The 19231-nt window shown below is 34.0% G+C and overlaps 1 protein-coding gene across 4 annotated transcripts in view; it reads right to left on the bottom strand.

Moving 5' to 3' along the window:
- Nucleotides 1-7557: 7557 nt before the first annotated feature.
- Nucleotides 7558-19231, bottom strand: part of URI1 (URI1 prefoldin like chaperone) — a 62963-nt gene continuing 51289 nt past the window's right edge. For 3 of the 4 annotated variants that reach the window (XM_061138916.1, XM_061138918.1, XM_061138919.1), the window contains exons 7-11: nucleotides 17552-17726; nucleotides 15683-16025; nucleotides 13542-13684; nucleotides 12504-12753; nucleotides 7558-9337 (exon numbers count right to left, since the gene is read on the bottom strand). In XM_061138916.1, the coding sequence (XP_060994899.1) occupies nucleotides 9155-9337; nucleotides 12504-12753; nucleotides 13542-13684; nucleotides 15683-16025; nucleotides 17552-17726 (1094 nt within the window). In that variant the 3' untranslated portion in view covers nucleotides 7558-9154. The remainder of the gene's footprint in view (nucleotides 9338-12503; nucleotides 12754-13541; nucleotides 13685-15682; nucleotides 16026-17551; nucleotides 17727-19231) is intronic. The other variant, XM_061138917.1, reaches the window with a different exon arrangement.

Below are 19231 nucleotides of genomic sequence, written 5' to 3'. Positions count from 1 at the left end.
TACAGATCAATGGAACAGGATAGAAAATCCAGAAATAAGCCCATGTACCTATTATGGTCAATTAATCTATGACAAAAGAGGCAAGACTACACAATGTTGAAAAGGTACAGTCTTCAACAAATGGCACTGGAAAATTGGACAGACACATGTGAAAAAGTGAAATTAGATCACTCCTCAACTCCATACACAAAAATAAGCTCAAAATGGTTGAAGACCAAAATTTGAGACCAGACACTATAAAACTCCTAGAAGAAACATAAGCAGAACACTCTCTGACACAAATCACAACATCTTTTTTGATCCATCTCCCAGAATAATGGAAATAAAAGCAAAAATAAACAACAAATGAGACCTACTTAAACTCAAAAGCTTTTTGCACAGCAATGGAAACAATAAACAAAATGAAAAGACAACCCACAGACTGAAAGAGAATATTTGCAAATGATGGGACTGTTAAGGGATTAATCTCCAAAATTTACAGTTTATGATGCTTAATAGCATCAAAACAAACAATCCACTCAAAAAATGGGCAGATCTGAATAGATATTTCTCCAAAGAAGATATACAGATGACCAATACCACACAAAAAGATGTTCAACATCACTGCTGCTGCTACTGCTGCTGCTGCTAAGTCACTTCAGTCGTGTCCGACTCTGTGTGACCCCATCACTAGAGAAATGCAAATCAAAACTACAATGAGCTATCACTTCACACTGATCACAATGGTTATCATCAACAAATCCACAAACAACAAATGCTAGAGAAGGTGTGGAGAAAAGGGAACCCTCCTGCACTGTTGGTGGGAATATAAACTGGTAAACTGGTACAGCCACTATGGAGAACAGTATGGAGGTTCCTTAAAAGACTAGAGCTATACCATACAACACTGCAATCCCACGCCTGGGCATACACACAGAGAAAAACATGGCCCAAAAAGATACACACACACACACGTGTTCACCGCAGCACTGTTTACAATAGCCAAGACATGGAAGCAACCTGAATGTCCACTGATATAGAGGAATGGATAAAGATGTGGTGCCTATATAAAATGGAATATTATTCAGCCATTAAAAAGAATGAAACAAGGCTATTTGCAGAAACATGGATAGACCTATTGAGTGTCATACTGAGTGAAGTCAGACAGAGAAGAAATATCATATGACATCTCTCATACATGGACTCTAAAAACAAGATACAAATAAGCTTACAAAAGAGACTCACAGACTTAGAAAACAAATCTGTGGTTGCTGGGGAGAAGAGCTAATTAAGAGACTCTGCAACTCTGCTCAATGTTACGTGCCAGAACAGATGAGAGTGGGGTTTGGGGGAGAGTGGATACATGTCTACGTACGGCTGAATCCCTTTGCTGTCCACCTGAAACTATCACAACATTGTTAACTGACTATACCCCAATACAAAATGCTTCTGGTGTTAAAAAATAATAAAAGTAATAATTCACTGGTTAAAAAAAAGGACAGTCTTTTCAACAAATGGTTCTGTGACAATGGGTATCTAATTGAATTTAGACTTCTGGTCATATCACACACAAAAATTAACTCATAATGGATTATAGACTTAATTCTAAAACTATAAAACTTCCAGAAAAAAACACAGGAGGAAAATTCTTGTGATTTTGGCTTAGACAAAGAAATCTTCGATGCTAAAAAGTACAATCCTTGAAGAAAAAACTTATCCAAAATAACTGGACTTCACCAAAACTGGACTTTGTTGCTTTAAGAGAAACCATAAAAAAAAAAAAAAAAAAAAAATCAGAAAAATCAAAGACTTAAGAGAAAATATTTGTAAATCATATACCAAAAAAAAGAATGTACATTTAGAAACTAAGCAAAGAACTTGTACAACTCAATAATAAAAGCCTAATCAAAAATTCAGCAAAAGATCTGAAGAGACATTTCAAAAAACTATGCACATATGTAAAGTACATGAATAAAATCTTCAACATCATTAGTCACTACAGAAATACACATTAAAAACACTGAGATAATACTTCATAGCCACTAGAATGACTATAATGGAGGAAATAATGAAAAAAGATACTAACATTACCAAGGATGTGGATAAACTAGAAAGTTCCTACATTGCTGGTGAGAATGTAAAATTCTACAGCCACTTTGGAAAACTGTAATCTCTCAAAGTTAAGCTTAAATTTACCATCTGATCCAGCAAGTCCACTCCAAGGTTATCTATTCAAAAAAGAAAAAAAAAATTTTTTTAAAGAAACAAAAATATATGTCCACACAAAAACCTGCATATGAATGTTCATAGCAACATTATTCACAATAACCAGAGAACTGAATAACTGAAGTATTCATCAACTATGAATGAACAAATAATTGTCATATATCCACACGACAGAACACTATACAGCAATGAAAAGGAACAAAATGCTGAAGTATAATACAACATGAACATAGCTCAAAAATCTTAGGCTAATTGAAAGATAGATGCTAAAGACTACATACTGCATAATTTATTTAAATTAACTATCCAGAAAAGGTAAATCTGTAAAGAGGAAGCAAATTAGTGATTACCTGAGGCTTAGGGATATGAATGGGAACTAACTATAATTGAGAAAAAAGGGATATTTTTAGCATGATGGAAATGTTCTTTGATGAGTTAGTGGTACAACTTGAAATCTACTAGAACCCATCAAATTGTATATTTAAAAAAAGAATGTTACGCAGGCACATGAAAAGATGCTCAACATCACTAATCATCAGGGAAATGCAAATCAAAACCACAATGAGATATCATATCACACCTGTCAGAATGGCTAGCATCAAAAAGAACACAAATAACAATGTGAGCGAGGATGCTGGGAATGTAAATTAGTGTAGTCACTGTTGAGAACAGTATAGGAGGTTCTCAAAAAACTAAAAACTGGACTACTGTATGACTCAGCAATTCCATTCCTAGAAATATATCTGAAAAACAGCACTAATTTGAAAAGATACATGAACCCTAATGTTCATAGAAGCATTCAGGACAACTGCCAAGATAAGGAAGCAACTTAAGTGTCCATCAACAGGTGAATGGGTAAAGAATAGGTGTGTGTGTGTATATATACACATACAATCAATGACATACTACTCAGCCATTAAAAAAAAAGAACGAAATTTTGCCATTTGCAACATGGATGGACTTCAAGAGTATTATGCTAAGTGAAATAAGTCATGCAGAGAAAGACAAGTATTGTAATGGTATCACTTATAGGCAGAATCTTAAAACTACAACAAAAGAATGAATATAACAAAAAAGCAGCAGACTCACAAACAGAACAAATTAGTCATTACTAGTGGGGGAGAAAACACAGGGGTAGGGGATTAAGAAGTATAAACTGCTATGTATAAAATAAGTCAAGTATATACTGTACAACCAGGGAATACAATCAATGCTTCATAATAACTACAAGTGCAGCAAAACCCTTAAAAAGTGTGAATCACTATATTGTACACCTGTGAAAGCAAAAGTCACTCAGTCATGTCTGACTCTTTGCGACCCCATGGACTATACAGTCCACAGAATTCTTTTCTCCAGGGCATCTTCCCAACCCAGGGATCAAACCCAGGTCTTCTGCATTGCCTACGGGTTCTTTACCACTAAGCCACCAGGGAAGCTACATCAGCTATACTTTAAAAAAAGTAAAAGAAAAAAGGGATGTTATGGCATACAAATTATTCCTCAATAAAACTGTTAAAAAAAATGGAACCAAAGTACCACAAACACTAAAGTGATCACCACACTGTCTGGAAAATGCACATTTTTATAGAAAAGTGTTAAAAATGAAAATATAGCCAAGTATATAATTTTCAAGTCAACAGAGAGAACAGAAAAACAAAGTTTTTCTGAACAGTATTAAAAGGAGTTGTAGAGTTGGAGCATAGAAGGCAATAAACAAGCAGGTAAAAAGAATGCTCAAAACAGCAGAGTAAGTCACTGTTTACACATAAAATATACATATATGTCACATATATAATAATGTCTGTTGTTGTTCAGTTGCTAAGCTGGGTCCAACTCCTTGCAACCCTGCAGACAGTAGCACACCAGGCTCCCCTGTCCTTCAGTAACTCCCAGAGCTTGCTCAAATTCATGTCCATTGAGTCAGTGATGCTATCTAGCCATCTCACCCTCTGCTGCCCCCATTCACATAAGAATGAATTTTTCAATGAAATATTGTTAAACTGATTCTTTCGTTTTTTCTCCATCACACATTTCTTTTATACATACAGCCAAATCACTGAAACTTCACTTCCATTCCAAAAAGTCAAAATGAATTCTCTTTATGTTTTAAGTTTAAGAAACAAAGTTTTCCAACTCATAGTTTTTAAAAGGTGGCTTCATTATGAATAAACAAGATTATACAGATATACAGGGCACACACTTCCTTACTAGCTATGCACTCTTATTTGGAGGGCAAAAAATTTAAACTTTTTAAAAACAGGAAAACCTGATGATTCTGGAGCAAGGCTGCCTGGGTTTTAAACCCCAATTCCATTACTTAGTAGTTCTGTGGCTTAAAAATGTTGTTCAATCTCTCTGAATTAGTTTCCTCATTTCTGAAATGGGGAAGGGGTGTGGGAGGAAAAGGACTGAAAAAATAGTATCTACCTCACCCAGCTGCTGTGAGTTTTAAATGAAATAATTCACATAAAGTACACAGAAAATGCTTGACACAGAGTAAATGATCAAAATTACTTGATTCTTTACAATTCATCAGTTATTTAAAGGAACTGCAAAAACTTCCTCATATCCTAAACAATGTTCCTTTAAAATGAAATGTAAATAACTGATAAAGCACTGTAAAATGTAAAAACTTCACAATATTGACCAATGGATTAAACATAAAACCATAAATATTTATTGTAGTTGAGGAATTCATTTAACAAGCATTTAACTGAAAGCCTATATACCACGCACGGAAAAGACACACAGAAACTACTAGCATCCTTGATAAGCTGTTTCTTATGAAGGAGAAAAACAAATATAATGAGGTGTCTGTATCTTATAAAACTGGGAATATTCCAAATTATAGAAAGGTCTTATAAATCATTTGCCTGACCAATTCCCTTACCACCCCAAAATAAAAATATAGCAAAATGAGCACAATCACTATAAACCCTTAAAGTCCGTTTAGGACATTACAGTGTCCTGAAGTTAATATTAAAGAGTCACCAATAAAATGTAGATATGCAGGCAAATTTGTTAAAACCCCTTGATAAGAGAACAACAAATACTTTGCTGTACATACTTTTACCATGTTTAAAAGAAATCATACTGTAAAGATAGACCATTAATCCTACTTCTATAAATCGACCCAGAAGATACTTCCAATGATACAAAAATATATATATACAACAAAGTTATTCATTGCATCATTTGCAATTGCAAAATATCAGAAATCTAAATGCCTATAGACAGCAAAGTGGCTGAATAAACTGTTATATCTATACACAAAAAAGTGTTACACCTCTGTTATCAATTAAAAAAAGAATGGGGCACGAAGAGTGGAATGTTTTATCTTCTCTGTATTTATCTTTTCATATAGCTGCGACTCTTAGCACCACATTAATGTTTTGTATACCCTTCATACACATCCCAAATAAACCATTAAACCCAACCACAATATGAGGAGAATTCAAACTGGAACACAAATGCTAACAAATGAACCTAACTCCTTTATATATGAAAGATGACAATAAAGGGAATGAGAAAGAAAAAGAACCTCAGAAAAGTTTCTTGACTGAAACTTAAAAAGAACTGAACATAAATAATGAAATATATTTAATAAATGTTTTTCTCCTGGAGATTAGGGTCAACAGTTGACCTTTGAACAACATGGGTGTGAACTGTGCCTGTTCACTTACATGCTGGGTTTTTTCTCTTCAGGAGATGTGTACCACAGTACTACAGACAGCTGTAAAGTTATATGCCAATTTTTGACTGTGGGGAGAGTCAGTGCCCCAACCTCAGCGCTGCTCAAGGGGCAACTGTATTAGATATTTTAAAAATAAGTAGGAGAAGGAAATGGCAACCCACTCCAGTACTCTTGCCTAGAAAATTCCATGGATGGAGGAAAAATAGAAAAAAAAAAAAAAAAGTAAACACATTATATATAATAAAAGCTAGATTTCTCACTATTGAAGAAAGTCATAAATAGAAAAAAACTAAAATGAACCCTGTGTTCTTAAAGTCAGAAAGTATCTGTATAAACTTACATTTTTTAATGTACATAAGCAAACATATATATATGTACATTAGTTAATAACAAAACTTCCTACACCTGTTAAAAGAGCCTAGAAACAACAATATCAAAATGGTAATATACACACCTACATGAGAAGATGTTGGTTTTTAAACACCATTGTCCAACAAAAGGATCAAGGGCTCTTTGGAGAAGTGGTTATTGTTCCAAGGCTGCTGCTGCTGCTGCTGCTAAGTCACTTCAGTCGTGTCCGACTCTGTGAGACCCCAGAGACGGCAGCCCACCAGGTTCCCCCATCCCTGGGATTCTCCAGGTAAGAACACTGGAGTGGGTTGCCATTTCCTTCTCCAAAGCGTGAAAGTGAAAAGTGAAAATGAAGTCGCTCAGTCACCCCATGGACTGTAGCCTACCAGGCTCCTCCGTCCAGGGGATTTTCCAGGCAAGAGTACTGGAGTGGGGTGCCATTGCCTTCTCCAGTTCCAAGGCTGGGGCAGGAAAAATACAAGACACGCCTATAACATTTTGTGATGTCAGAAAGAGTGTTCAAAAAGAGATGGAGACTTGTTCAAATAATTCAGGAGTCAACTCAAAGGAGTTCCTAAAGGTCAAAGGTAGAAAATTTGAGCCAACGAAATAATGATAATTGGATTTTGACTCATAGAACAGAATATCCAAGTCCATACTGATATAAAGAAATGAATTAATAAATGGAACAGAGGTCAGGGAGGTGAATGACAGATTTTCATCACAAAAGAATTCAAAGAAATAAATGTTGAAAGAATGGGCAAAACAGAAAACCACTATTAGGCAAACATCACAGTAATAATGCTGAATGCAAAGTGGGTGAAATTCAAATAAGATCTGCAAATTAGTTAATAGTATTGTACTAAAGTGAATTTCTTGGTTTTAATAATTGTATTTTGGCCATACAAGATGAAATGACTTTAGGAGAAGCTAGATGAGGGGGTATATGGGAAATCTACTATTTCTGGCCAATTTTTCTGTAGATCTAAAATTAGTTCAAAATTAAAAGTTAAAAAAAAAATTCAGTCTGTTGTATTTTACAATGATTTAAAAGAGAACACTTAAGACCAATTTCATTTTATCATATTGAATACTGAATTTAACCATAAAAAATAAAGGTATATGGTTAAGTTATAATTTGAAACTCTGTTTTAAGACTGAAGCTATGAAATGGGGCAACATTCCTTCATTCGGTCTTCAGCAGAAAATCTAACACTTCTTTGTTTCTACTACCATTTTGTTCCATGATGGAAAACATCTACTTGCAAGAAGAAATATAAACTACATAAACAACAACAGGCTCAAGATGAAGTTGAAAAACATGAAAAATTATTTAATGACAGTACTCTTGAAATTACATGTCTGTAAAGACCACCACAGTAACCCCATAATGAAGTCTGTTTCTGGGGGAAAATCAGAGAAAGGCTCACCTGACAAGCAGTTGGAACTGTGGGCTCTTTTGTGTGCATGGGATTATACTCTTGGTTATTTTCTTGTTTTGTGGAGGGGGGGTGGGCTGAGAGAAAAAGTTTTCAACTAAAAATATATACAGTTGATAAAAATTTACTGAAGAAAAAAAATTTACATTTTTAGGCAATCTTTTAAAATCAGTTCTCTGTTCTGAATTATCCATTAACTTGTGGGGATTCAGGCTCATCCCCTTATTACTAAGATACATATTCATAAAATTTTTACAGTTGTGCTGCTCTAGTTACAAATAGCTTCTACTTTTCTAGGACATAATTTCACTTTGTTTAAGCAAGAATTCATTAAAGAAGCTATAAATAACCTTTAAATATTTAGCCATGAATAGAGGGTGGACTGGCACTGATGGCTATTTTAGTACTAATGCAAAATGCTTTTTAAAAGCTACATTTTAGCATGCATCAAGCTAATGATTAACACTTGCAAGTGTAATTTTCAATGTTAAAATAAATTTCTCTTTATTTTAAGGAGTTCTGCCAAAAGTAAATACGTTACTCAATTATTTACTAGTAGGAAAGTAAGCTTAAAGAACGAAAATGTTCAGAAGATTAAAACATAAAATTTCTGACTTAAGAAAATTTACTTATGTATTTCTATCATCTAGACAACTTTTCCTTCTCTCCCAAAATAAAATGCCACTTAAAACTGCACACACTAGGGGAGAACTGCCTAGGGAATCATAAGAATTCAAGGATCCACTGTATGGTGCATGTAGCATATATATGAAAGACATTTTTATATTGAATTCTGAATCATAAAGTTCACAACATTTGAGAGACCAAGTTTCATAAAATTTTTACTTAAAAAAAAAAAAAGTTTTACAAAATACCGTTCTTTCAACCAAAGAAACTTTCTGTTGGGTACATGGAGCTTTCTACCATAGAGATTATAGAATAACAGTCAGTCAAACAGGGACAGATTTTTTAAATAGCCACCTAGCTGCAAAACCTACAAGAAGTAGATTTTTTTTTTTTTAAAGTGCCTTTAAAAAGGTAAAGCAAGTAATGTAATTGTTGAATCTATTTGAAATTTTAAAAGTTTCTTTAAAATGGTCCATATGGTGTGCACAATATCGCAGCTGGAACAAAACTGCCAGTATTTAGTCTGAAACACAGAAACAACACACATGAACAGCATTCTTTGAAAAATAATCAAAATGCTGCCACTGTATGACACAGCAAACCTAAACAATGAGTGTTGACAGTACTCAGAGAATTAACAAAATAAGCTGAAAATTAAAAGTATTTAAATATTTACTTTGATTTCTTTTTAATACCACTGATAAGAGTAAGAGAACTTGCTGCCAAATTTACTCAGGATGCCTTATTTCAAATTACATGTAGCGTATTTTGCTATACATTTTCTAAACACTTGCAAAACTAGGTTTTAGGATGTAAACTCCCACTTCCTAGGCAGGCCCTAGTTTTTCTGCTGCAGTCTGGCAGCTTTGAACTTTGAAACCCTCTTTGTAGTTCCTTCTGATACTTCTGACAGAACTTCTTTTCGTTCTGGAATGGTGGGTAGCACAGGATGAGCCATGGCTGGGTGTGGTGTTAAGGAGGGTGACAAAAACTCTTTTTCTATTACAGTTCCAGAAAAAGCCTAAAAGACAACAAAATCAGATTATGATAACAAAACACAAACAAGATGCCTACAAAATCTTTATCCTGCATTGCATTGCCAATCAGACATTTCTTCTCATTAGATTTTCTGATACACAAAACTACAACATCAAAATACAAATTGCTCATAGAAATCAAGTACCATTAAAAAGTATCTTAATTACACCACCAAATATAAGTAGATGTTTAACAGTACACATGTTAAGAAAACAAAATGTAAAAAACATGTTCATGTGGGATTTTCAAAAAATGGGTAAATAAAAGGTCCTCAACTTTCATACATTCATTCCATTTATATCCAGATCATGCTGTGAAAAATAATGTATTAAAATTAAAAATTCTATTACAGTGTCAAACATCAACTGATGAATGAGCTATCCTATGGTGGCCATGCTGCCTGCAAGCCTACAGCCTAGTTTCAGCAGCAGTGACATCTCTTAGGTGGTTGTCCATTTATGCAATTATTTGATTATTTTATTGCATCTTGCCTCAGTTTTATTTGAGGTCAGTGGAAACAGAAAATTAAAAGTGCTGGTGCTAGTGGAAATAATTGTCTATCTCTAATTTTAATGCAATAAATAACAGAAATCAAGACACCACAAAAATTATTCTTTTATTTCAACCCCCTATTTGCTGGACATGTTTTCTTTTTGTCTACTGTAGTGTATATATAATGTGTACAAAATGTATGTATAAATGTATATACTGTGTACAAAATGATGGAAATAAAACCAAAGATAGGTCTTCTCTGTATCTTTCTAGGGAGAGATCCATCAAACTCAAGTTGCTATGATTTTTTTTAAACATTTCTAGTATTTGGAATCTCCTTACTTTCATCTTCTAAAAACTCATTATGTACAAACTTAAATTTGACACACATTTGACATGCAAACTGTCAAGTATATTTTACTCTCCCTTGTCTACCAAGTGAACAAATCAGTTAAGACAATGTATCACTTGAGTAGTTTAACAAGCCAATCTGCTCCAGCTTGCCCCACCAAAGGAGAACCGAGAATGCCCTGACCCTCCCACACTACTGTGAGACCCTGCGTGGAGTACAGCTTTTTAAAGGGAATTCATAGTCTACTTTTCTAAAAACTCTATTTTATCATGATGAGTACAGAGCCTTCTTATTATACAAAAAATGCTCTTGAAAAAGAATATTTTAACATTTAAAGATATGGAAAAATATCTTTCAAAGTACTTTCCATAATCATGAACTATTTATTTTGATATTAAAAAATTTATAGCATCTAGATGCTAACTGTAACAGTTCAATACAAAATACAAAGCTATAAAATAGGATGAAATGAAAATAAACTCTAGACTTGAATTCTAACTATATCATGATACATTAACTCCTTACTAAAACCTAATTTTCAGATACTTAAAAACAGCAAAAGTCTATCACTTGCTTTTCTAACAGTATGGAAGACTATTAAATAAGATACTTCTCCAGGTCAAATGAGATAATTATATTGGGAGAAGGGAAGGAGAATATTCTAATCATACAAACTGTACCTAAATACTAATGATCTCTCCATTGCCAATTACTAGTTAGTATCATTTGTACCACCTAGGGACATTTAGCACAAGCAACAGAAGTTTTATGTATGTTTACTCATATACAAAGATAAATATTTTAATATGTATTTGTCATATACTCAAATGGGTATATCAGTTTGATAAGGGCCTGAGTTCCCCAGTCTCCCCAAATACTTCTTAAACTAAAATCTGAAATACCCACTAAACACAAGAATAAAAAAAACCAAGTGTGGGAATAACGGAAACCATAACATTCTTATTTTGCTGTCTCCCAGTATCACTCTGTCCCCACACACGAACCTGTGTGTGACACGGTGGGTGACAGTGTATGTGTGCACTCGTTTTTCTGAGGAGAGGGTCTACAGCTCTCACTAGACTGTAAAATGGTTCCATAACTTCCAAGAGTTAAAAATTTCACTGGCACAAGCCAAAATATAGAAGAACTATAGATAATTATCTGTCATACGTACTTATTTTCTTCTTTAACTCTACCAAAGCATTTAAAAGAGAAAAGTATAATCTGTTGGGCCTCCCCAGTGCCTCAGCAGTAAAAAAGAATCCGCCTGCCATGCAGGAGACGCAGGTTCGTCCCTTGGGTCGGGAAGGTCTGCTAGAGGAGGAAATGGCAACCCACTCCAGTTTTCTTGCCAGTAAAATCCCATGGGCAGAGGAGCCTCGTGGGCTTCAGTCCACAGGGTTGCAAAGAGTCAGATACCACTGAGGGACTGAGTGTGCACACAGCCATGCACATAATCTGCTACTTGAACTATTTTAATTTTATAACATTGGCTATAAGTCTGGTCTAGTGGAATTTATTTTTAAAAAGCTGCTAAATTATTTTCTAGCCATGAGACTTCTCTATTGGTGCAGTGGTTAAGACTCCATGCTTCCACTGCAGCGGACAAGGGTTGGATCCCTGGTTTGGAGAACTAAGATCCCACAAGCTGCACAGCGTGGCCAAAAACAAACAATTTTCTAACCAAAAATGAAACACATATTCTAATTAAGATACATTAAAATTCCTATTTCACAGAAATAGAACTTCAAGAGTGGTAATACTCTGTTACCAAAAAATTTCACACTATTTTATTTAACACCTACACTGTTTTTGCTAAGGACTGTGTGCTGTGCTAAGTCGCTCAGTCATGTCCGACTGTTTGAGACCCCATGGACTGTAGCCCACCAGGCTCCTCTGCCCTGGGATTCTCCAGGCAAGAATACTGGAGCTGCTAAGGACTTTTATAAATTATTAATTACCAGAAAAATTACAAGCCTACGATTAATTAGGCTCTATGACTTCTGAGACTAAATATATGTATAAACCAAAGAAGCTACAAAATAAACAATGCCACTACCCTGTCAATTAATGTCAATAAATAACTATACAAAATAAAATAATTTAAAGACAATAAGATTAATCATTCATAGACCATATCTGGAAGATACAGCAGCTACAATTTTTTAAGTCTTTTCAACTCCCAAAATAACTATGTAAAATGGGGAAAATCTGAAGTTGCATATCCCTTTGAAATGGAGCTACCACTACCTTTTTAACTCTCAAAGATACTTTATGAAATGAAGAATTAAAGATATACACAAACCTCAGGTGTTACTGATAAAGGCAAAGGTTTCTTCTGATGATTTTCTTGTTGCTCCTCTTCCAAAACGCTCTCACTAGCATCACTACAAGCAGCTTCTTCACAGCTAGTGCTTCTCAGAACCCCCCGTCTGTCATCAAAATCAGCGGCGCTGCTCTCACTGGTGTCACTGCAAACACTGTTCTCTCTACTCCGAGACTTCAGGATTGACTTACGAGGGACATATTCTCCATTCACGATATCAACAAAGACCCTATAATACAAAAATTATATATACACTCTTCAGTTAACATAAAACAGGATAAATTTATAATGATTTTTTTAAAGTCTTTTCCAGAAATTAATTTAAAATATTTTATTCAAACACATCCAAAATTTTCACTATCACAGTAATTTTGTGGCCTCAAATGACACCTTATATTATCAATATTTCTAAAAGTATAATTTTTTGACCCAATAAAATACAGCAGTTTATTTATAAGCATGTTCTGGGTGACAACAGCTTGATATGTTTTGTCCAAAATGTACATATATTTTTTAAGTCATTTAGCAATTTTCACTATTTTACAAATAAGGGTCATGAAAATAGTAGCTATTTTCAAATGACAGCTTTCTCAGCAAACATTACAACAAAAATTGAAAGAGCGTTATGTAGACTCTGAAAAGGTAAACCACATGGCTAACTAAGCACTGCCAGAGGTTTGGTAGCAAAGTGCTGCCCCAGCGCATGAGAAACACAAACTTTCATTTCTAAAGTTAACATACAATTTTTGACCAGATTGGGAATGTTTTAAAAGCACTAGTGAAGAGGGGAAGTGCAAAAAAGCTGAGCAATATTCTACTTGCTTTGAACTGGGAAACTGCGCTGGGGCTCAGCAGCTCCTGTGAGAGCCTTTAAAACACAGAGCTAACTCTTATCAAAATACCTCACTTTCCAATGAGAGGCTTTTGTGTTACGAGCAACCTTTTCCTGTAAATACCCAGTTGCAAAAAGGGAGTAGGGAAGAGCAGGCTGCTCTGCTGTCTATGAATACCACTCACCTGTAAATGTCAGCAGGGGTCCTGATCACAGGCAGCTCTTGGGGAGAATGACCACTGCCAGAGCTGTTCTTTCGCTTACGCTTGGCTTCTTCTTTTTTTTCACTGAATTTTAAGGTGGTATTTTTTCCAGTATTTATACGGACCTAAAAATTTCACAGCAAAAAAATCACTATCCTTTTGAGAAATTAAGGTCAAAACTAAAACCAATAAACTCTACAATTAAAGAAATAATAGTAATAGAGGCAGTTTACATATTTTGACACTGAAATAATGTGCATTATCAGTTAAGACCTAAAAAGTCCTTACTTTATCATACTTCTACAGCATTACTTCTTGAATCAGGGGTCCCCAACCCCTGGGCCACAGACTGGTATCAGTCTGTGGCCTGCTAGGAACTGGGCTGCACAGTAGGAGATAAGCAGCAGGCGAGCAAGCGAAGCTTCATCTGTATTTATAGCTGCTCCCCATTACTTCCTGAGCTCGGCTTCCTGCCATATCAGCAGCAGCATAATAAAGGTAATGCACTTAAATCATCCCCAAATCATTCCCCCCCATCCTGCCCTATCCATGGAAAAACTGTCTTCCATGAAACCAGTCCCTGGTGCCAAAAAAGGTTGGGGACTAGTTTTAAATGACCATTCTAGTCATCAGCAACTATTATTATACAAAAGGCAAAATACATACAAACTAAATGCTAGATTATCATAAGCTTTCACATCACCCATTACTTTGATATAAGTTTTTGGCTTAAATTATGCATTTCAAAACAAAGAGCACAATTAACCAAAATAAATACTCAGTAAGAATATAAAATTTAAGTCATAAAAACAATATGAGATAATGCTTAACTATTTAAAATTTTTAAATACCTCTAATTTTTAAAAATTTAAGGATCAAAAAAATAAAATCAAAGCTATTCAGGATTAACACATTATTCTTCTATCCCTACTCGGCATTTATACCATCTTTCCATATTAATGACTGTTCTTCCCCACAACATTCCTGCAAATATTATTTATTCTTCCTGCTTTATCTAAATGAAAACCAACTTAAAGCTTGAAAAGAAAATCACAAAACAAAAATTTTTTTCTGGTAATAGGTCAATTTTTTCCAAAGAATTCACAAGATGTTCTTTTAGTCTGAAGTATGGGAATATATATTTTAAAAAACCATATAATTATTTCACTTCACATTAGAGCAGGGAACATTTAAAAGGACCTAAGAAATAGTAAATATGCTTTAAATATGTTTCATTAAATAATAATCACAGGCACTTAAGACTGATAACCACAGACCGTTAACTTTGATACAGGCAACCCCTACAAGGGTAGCTTATAGCTAAAAAAAAGAAAAAGAAAAAAGCAAAGCACTAAATTAAGACAAAAGGGTCCCTGTTTTATTACTAACTCACTCTATGGTCTTCTATGCCTTAAGTTTCCTTGAGAAAGACAAATTAGAAAGATGAAATTCCCAGTGGCTCCTTAAAGCAGTATTATGAGGCCAAGAGAGCAAGGGAATGAGTTTAAGGTCCTTCCTTCAGTGAGATCCAACCTGCTTTGATCTGGGATTTAAAAACTGGGGATTCTACAATAAGTAAAGAGGGAACAAAAAGTCTTTTGATACTAAGAAAAGCTGTATTAGAAGCTCTCGCTCTAGTAACCCCCAGCTCTAAAATACCAAAACTCTATAAAGTCCTGAATACCCAGAGATGCTTATATTTACTTTGTGAGAAATGGAACGAATTTTTATTTCCTGATAAATTTTTCCTTTTTGCTCATCATGCTCCTATTCATTATATGCTCACACAGAAACAACCTGATATAATTAAAAATTTAACTAATGCCAGTTACTTTCATCATAAATATACTCAAATACTCATTTGATCTCCTTCCCGACCACCAAATTTCAAATTGTACTGTGGCTTCAAGGGAACAACAGACCAATACCAGCTAACTATCTAGACTTTTTTCTTTTTCTCTTTCAGATAAAACTGGTCATAACAAGAGGCAAAAGATGGTTTTCTGGTTTGGTATTATCGACAATATTAATCCCTGTTACTACTGTTCTTTTAAAGAGCTTTGAGGATGATCATTAATATTCAAATCATATGAAAAAATTAGTAAAGTTAAAAGTATACAAACCCTCTTAGGTTCGACAGTGTGAGAAAAATATATTGTTGGTATAGAATTATCTTCAACCCCTAAGGTATCATGGTCATTTTCATTATCACCACCATCATCATTATCATCATGATCATCATCATCTTCATTACTGTGGTAAGAATTTGAACCATTCACTGAATAGTTCAATGGACTATTCACTTGACCATTGAAGAGTTCTGAATTTGTAAGACTGTTATAACAATTGCTGAGGGTGAGAGAGTCTGTTACTTGATGCATCATATTCACATTTATGTTCTGATCTTCCTTTTCCTCTTCAGAGGACATATCTTCTCCATTTGCAATCACAGTATCAGGCTTACTACTAATAGTAAAGAAAAACAAAACAAGGTCAAACAAATTCATTAGAATTTTTTCAGTTAATTTCAATGGGTAAAAAATAAGGTTTTGCATAGAATATTTTTAAACTAGATTTCTAGGTTAATAAAAATGTTTTGAAATGAATGAAAAAATGATTTCTATGCTAATTCTATACTGTAACTATTCAAACATAAGTAGAATATTTTTTTATCTTTGTAAGGAAGATATTGGTCATATAAAATAAAATACAATAAAATAATACAATCATAAATTAGCACAAAATTCACAGAGAATGTTATCTCTATTTGAAGACCAGAAATTACAGCCACAGAATTGTAACATATTCTAATTTTCTATTTTCATAATCAAAATATTTTATAAGCATGTATTGTTACAATTTTTAAACTAAGACTTCTACATATGTACATGATTTATACACATACATATACATTTCCCATGCTTCATTCTACAAAGAATTCGAGGACCTTATAAAAATAACAAAACCAGAAATGCAACAGAATGGAAACAACATCATGCAAAAATTGAAAAAGAATCACAAGGTAGAAAATCACAAGATTCAAAACTGATTTACAAAAATGAAACAGTATCAGTTAATTAAAAAGACCTAAGTATAGGTGAAATTGTAGTGAAAAAAATATTCTTTGTGTCTTATTTTTCACAGTAACTAACTCTGCATATCATTTAAGTAAAATAATATAGCAACTTCTATGGTAACACCTTTCACTAAGCACTCTGACAATTCTGAGTAAGCGCCACTGTGTATTTCAAAGGGTAACTGGGTCAAGTAACTGGGTCAAGTTTTTCATACTTATAACTACTTGACCAGATTACAAATTTTATTGTTGTTTAGTTGCTAAGTTATGTCAGACTCTTTGGCAACTTCATAGACTATAGCCCACGAGGCTCCTATGTCCCTGGGATTCTCCAAGCAAGAATACTGGAGTAAGTTGCCATTTCCTTCTCCAGGGGATCTTCTCGACCCAGGGATCAAACCCGCATCTCCCGCTTTGCAGGCAGATTCTTTACCACTGAGTCACCAGGGAAGCCCAGATTACAAACTATATGCTCAATAAGCAAAAAAGTTTGCAAAGGAAAGCAAGGATAAACACTTTATAGCCACAAACTTAAACTGAATGCTTATTTTCTTTTTAACAAGTCATTCAAACATACTACATTATCTTAACTACAGTAAAAAAATAACTCATTTAAAATGTAATATATAAAGTATCCATAATTATAAATATCTGGTATCTTAATTTATTATACAAAATATGGCTGAAATCTTATAATAAGAAACAAGTATATTGATTTTAAGTATTTCTATTACACACATATGTATGGGGCATGTGCATGAACACACTGACCTAAAGGAAGATATTCTAGAGAATTAGTATTTGCCTAAGAGTGGTAGGGTTATTGATATTTTAGTATAATGTGCTTTTCTGTATTTTATTCAAGGGGCACATATTTTATAAGGAAATGTGTGTAAGGAAATTTGTCATTAGGTACCTATCAATATCAATTTCACCCAGCAATTCTTCTTGTCTCTCTAGTTCTTCAAGTCGATCCCACAGTTCCTTATCAGCAAGCAGATCCTTGGATTTTAGATCATTTGCAAATTCTGCTTCAAAAATATCTGAAGTTTTTGGTTTGGAGTGAGGTTTATGAGCAATTCGATGTTTTGCTATTTAAAAAAGAAAAGGACATGGCCATTAACAGCCAATTTTTGAAAGGCACAAACCTAGACATAATGAGACTTTCTTTTGAGGTGAGGAGGATGTTGAGAAAGAGCAAGACATGATTTTTCAGCCAAACAGTAGAGTTCCAATGATGTATGACTCTTAGAATCCTGTTTAGTTCAAGGACCAAGCAGTGCCAGCATCCCTGGAGAACACTTCACAAGTGCAGACTCTCAGGGCCTCCCCAGACCTGCTGAATCAGAATCTGTATTTTAACCATAGCCCCAGAGAATTCACATGCACATTAAAGACTGTAAAGAGCTGCCTGAGAGCTTCAAAAATGCATAAGCAGAAATGGTCACAATGCACTCTAGTTATAACACAAAATTCAACACAAGTAATACCCATCTTCCATCCTTACTCAAGAGAATTTAGTTACTAAAGTAACACATAAAAGCCTTGTCACAGGATACTTTCAATTCTAAGGCACTGCCAGACCCGAATACCCTAGGAGAAATCTATGGAGCCTAATCCTGGGAAAATTCTACTATAATTTTATATATGAGTATTTATAGCTTTTAAATTGCTTCATCTTATTTATAATCCTCATGTGAGGCAGGAGATGGATAAAATCAGAACTCACATCTACCTGCTTTTCATTTGAAAAAAATAATCTTTTTAAAAAGCAAATTAAAGCTTTGAAAAAGGCAATGGGACGAAGTCTACAATGCTGTTATGTGACATGGTGCTAACAGATGACCTCCATCATAAATTCAAATTTACAGAACTATTTTCTAAACTTGAAAATATCAAAATTATATTTCATAGCCTATTCTCTATTACCATTATTGATAAAATAGTATTAAAAAGTTTTATGTTTCAAACTTATAAATTACATATTGACAAATCTTTCAACTGTCACCAAAAAATCTTAAGTTGTTTTTCAACTCTAACTTAGATATATGTCTCTTTTATTTCACCTTCCAAAGCCACATACTACTATATAACCTGTGTGGCTAGAACATAGCTTCTAAAATCACTTATTTCATCTAACAAGTTCTCTTCAGAGTCAATTACTAAAATATGAACTCTAATAACCAAATTAATGTTAAAAGTTTTCTACAGTAGTAAATTATAAACCATTTCTGTTAATGGCTTAACTTCAATTTAATTTTAAACTTTAAAAATTTTCATGACTAGAACACTTTACAGCAGACCAGAGGACCACTGCCTTTATAGAAGTAAACCTAAACACACAATTGATCTTCAATTCAGCAAGAGAAAGTTATTATATAAACCTGGGAACAACCTGTGTATGGCAATGCCCAGCACCCAACATAAAATGAATGGCTAAAATATGCTTAGATTATACTTACTCCTAAGGTCAAAGTTCAAATTGGGAGCAGTTCCATGAATACACATGATGTGAGTTTCAGACGTTTGGAGCATTAAATAACTTTGAAAAAGCCATGTAAACTCATCACTTAAGTACATGCAGTCAGAAATCAAG

Source organism: Dama dama, chromosome 4 (assembly GCF_033118175.1).
Source record: "Dama dama isolate Ldn47 chromosome 4, ASM3311817v1, whole genome shotgun sequence".
Taxonomy (NCBI): domain Eukaryota; kingdom Metazoa; phylum Chordata; class Mammalia; order Artiodactyla; family Cervidae; genus Dama; species Dama dama.
This window is presented reverse-complemented; position numbering and strand designations above follow the sequence as displayed.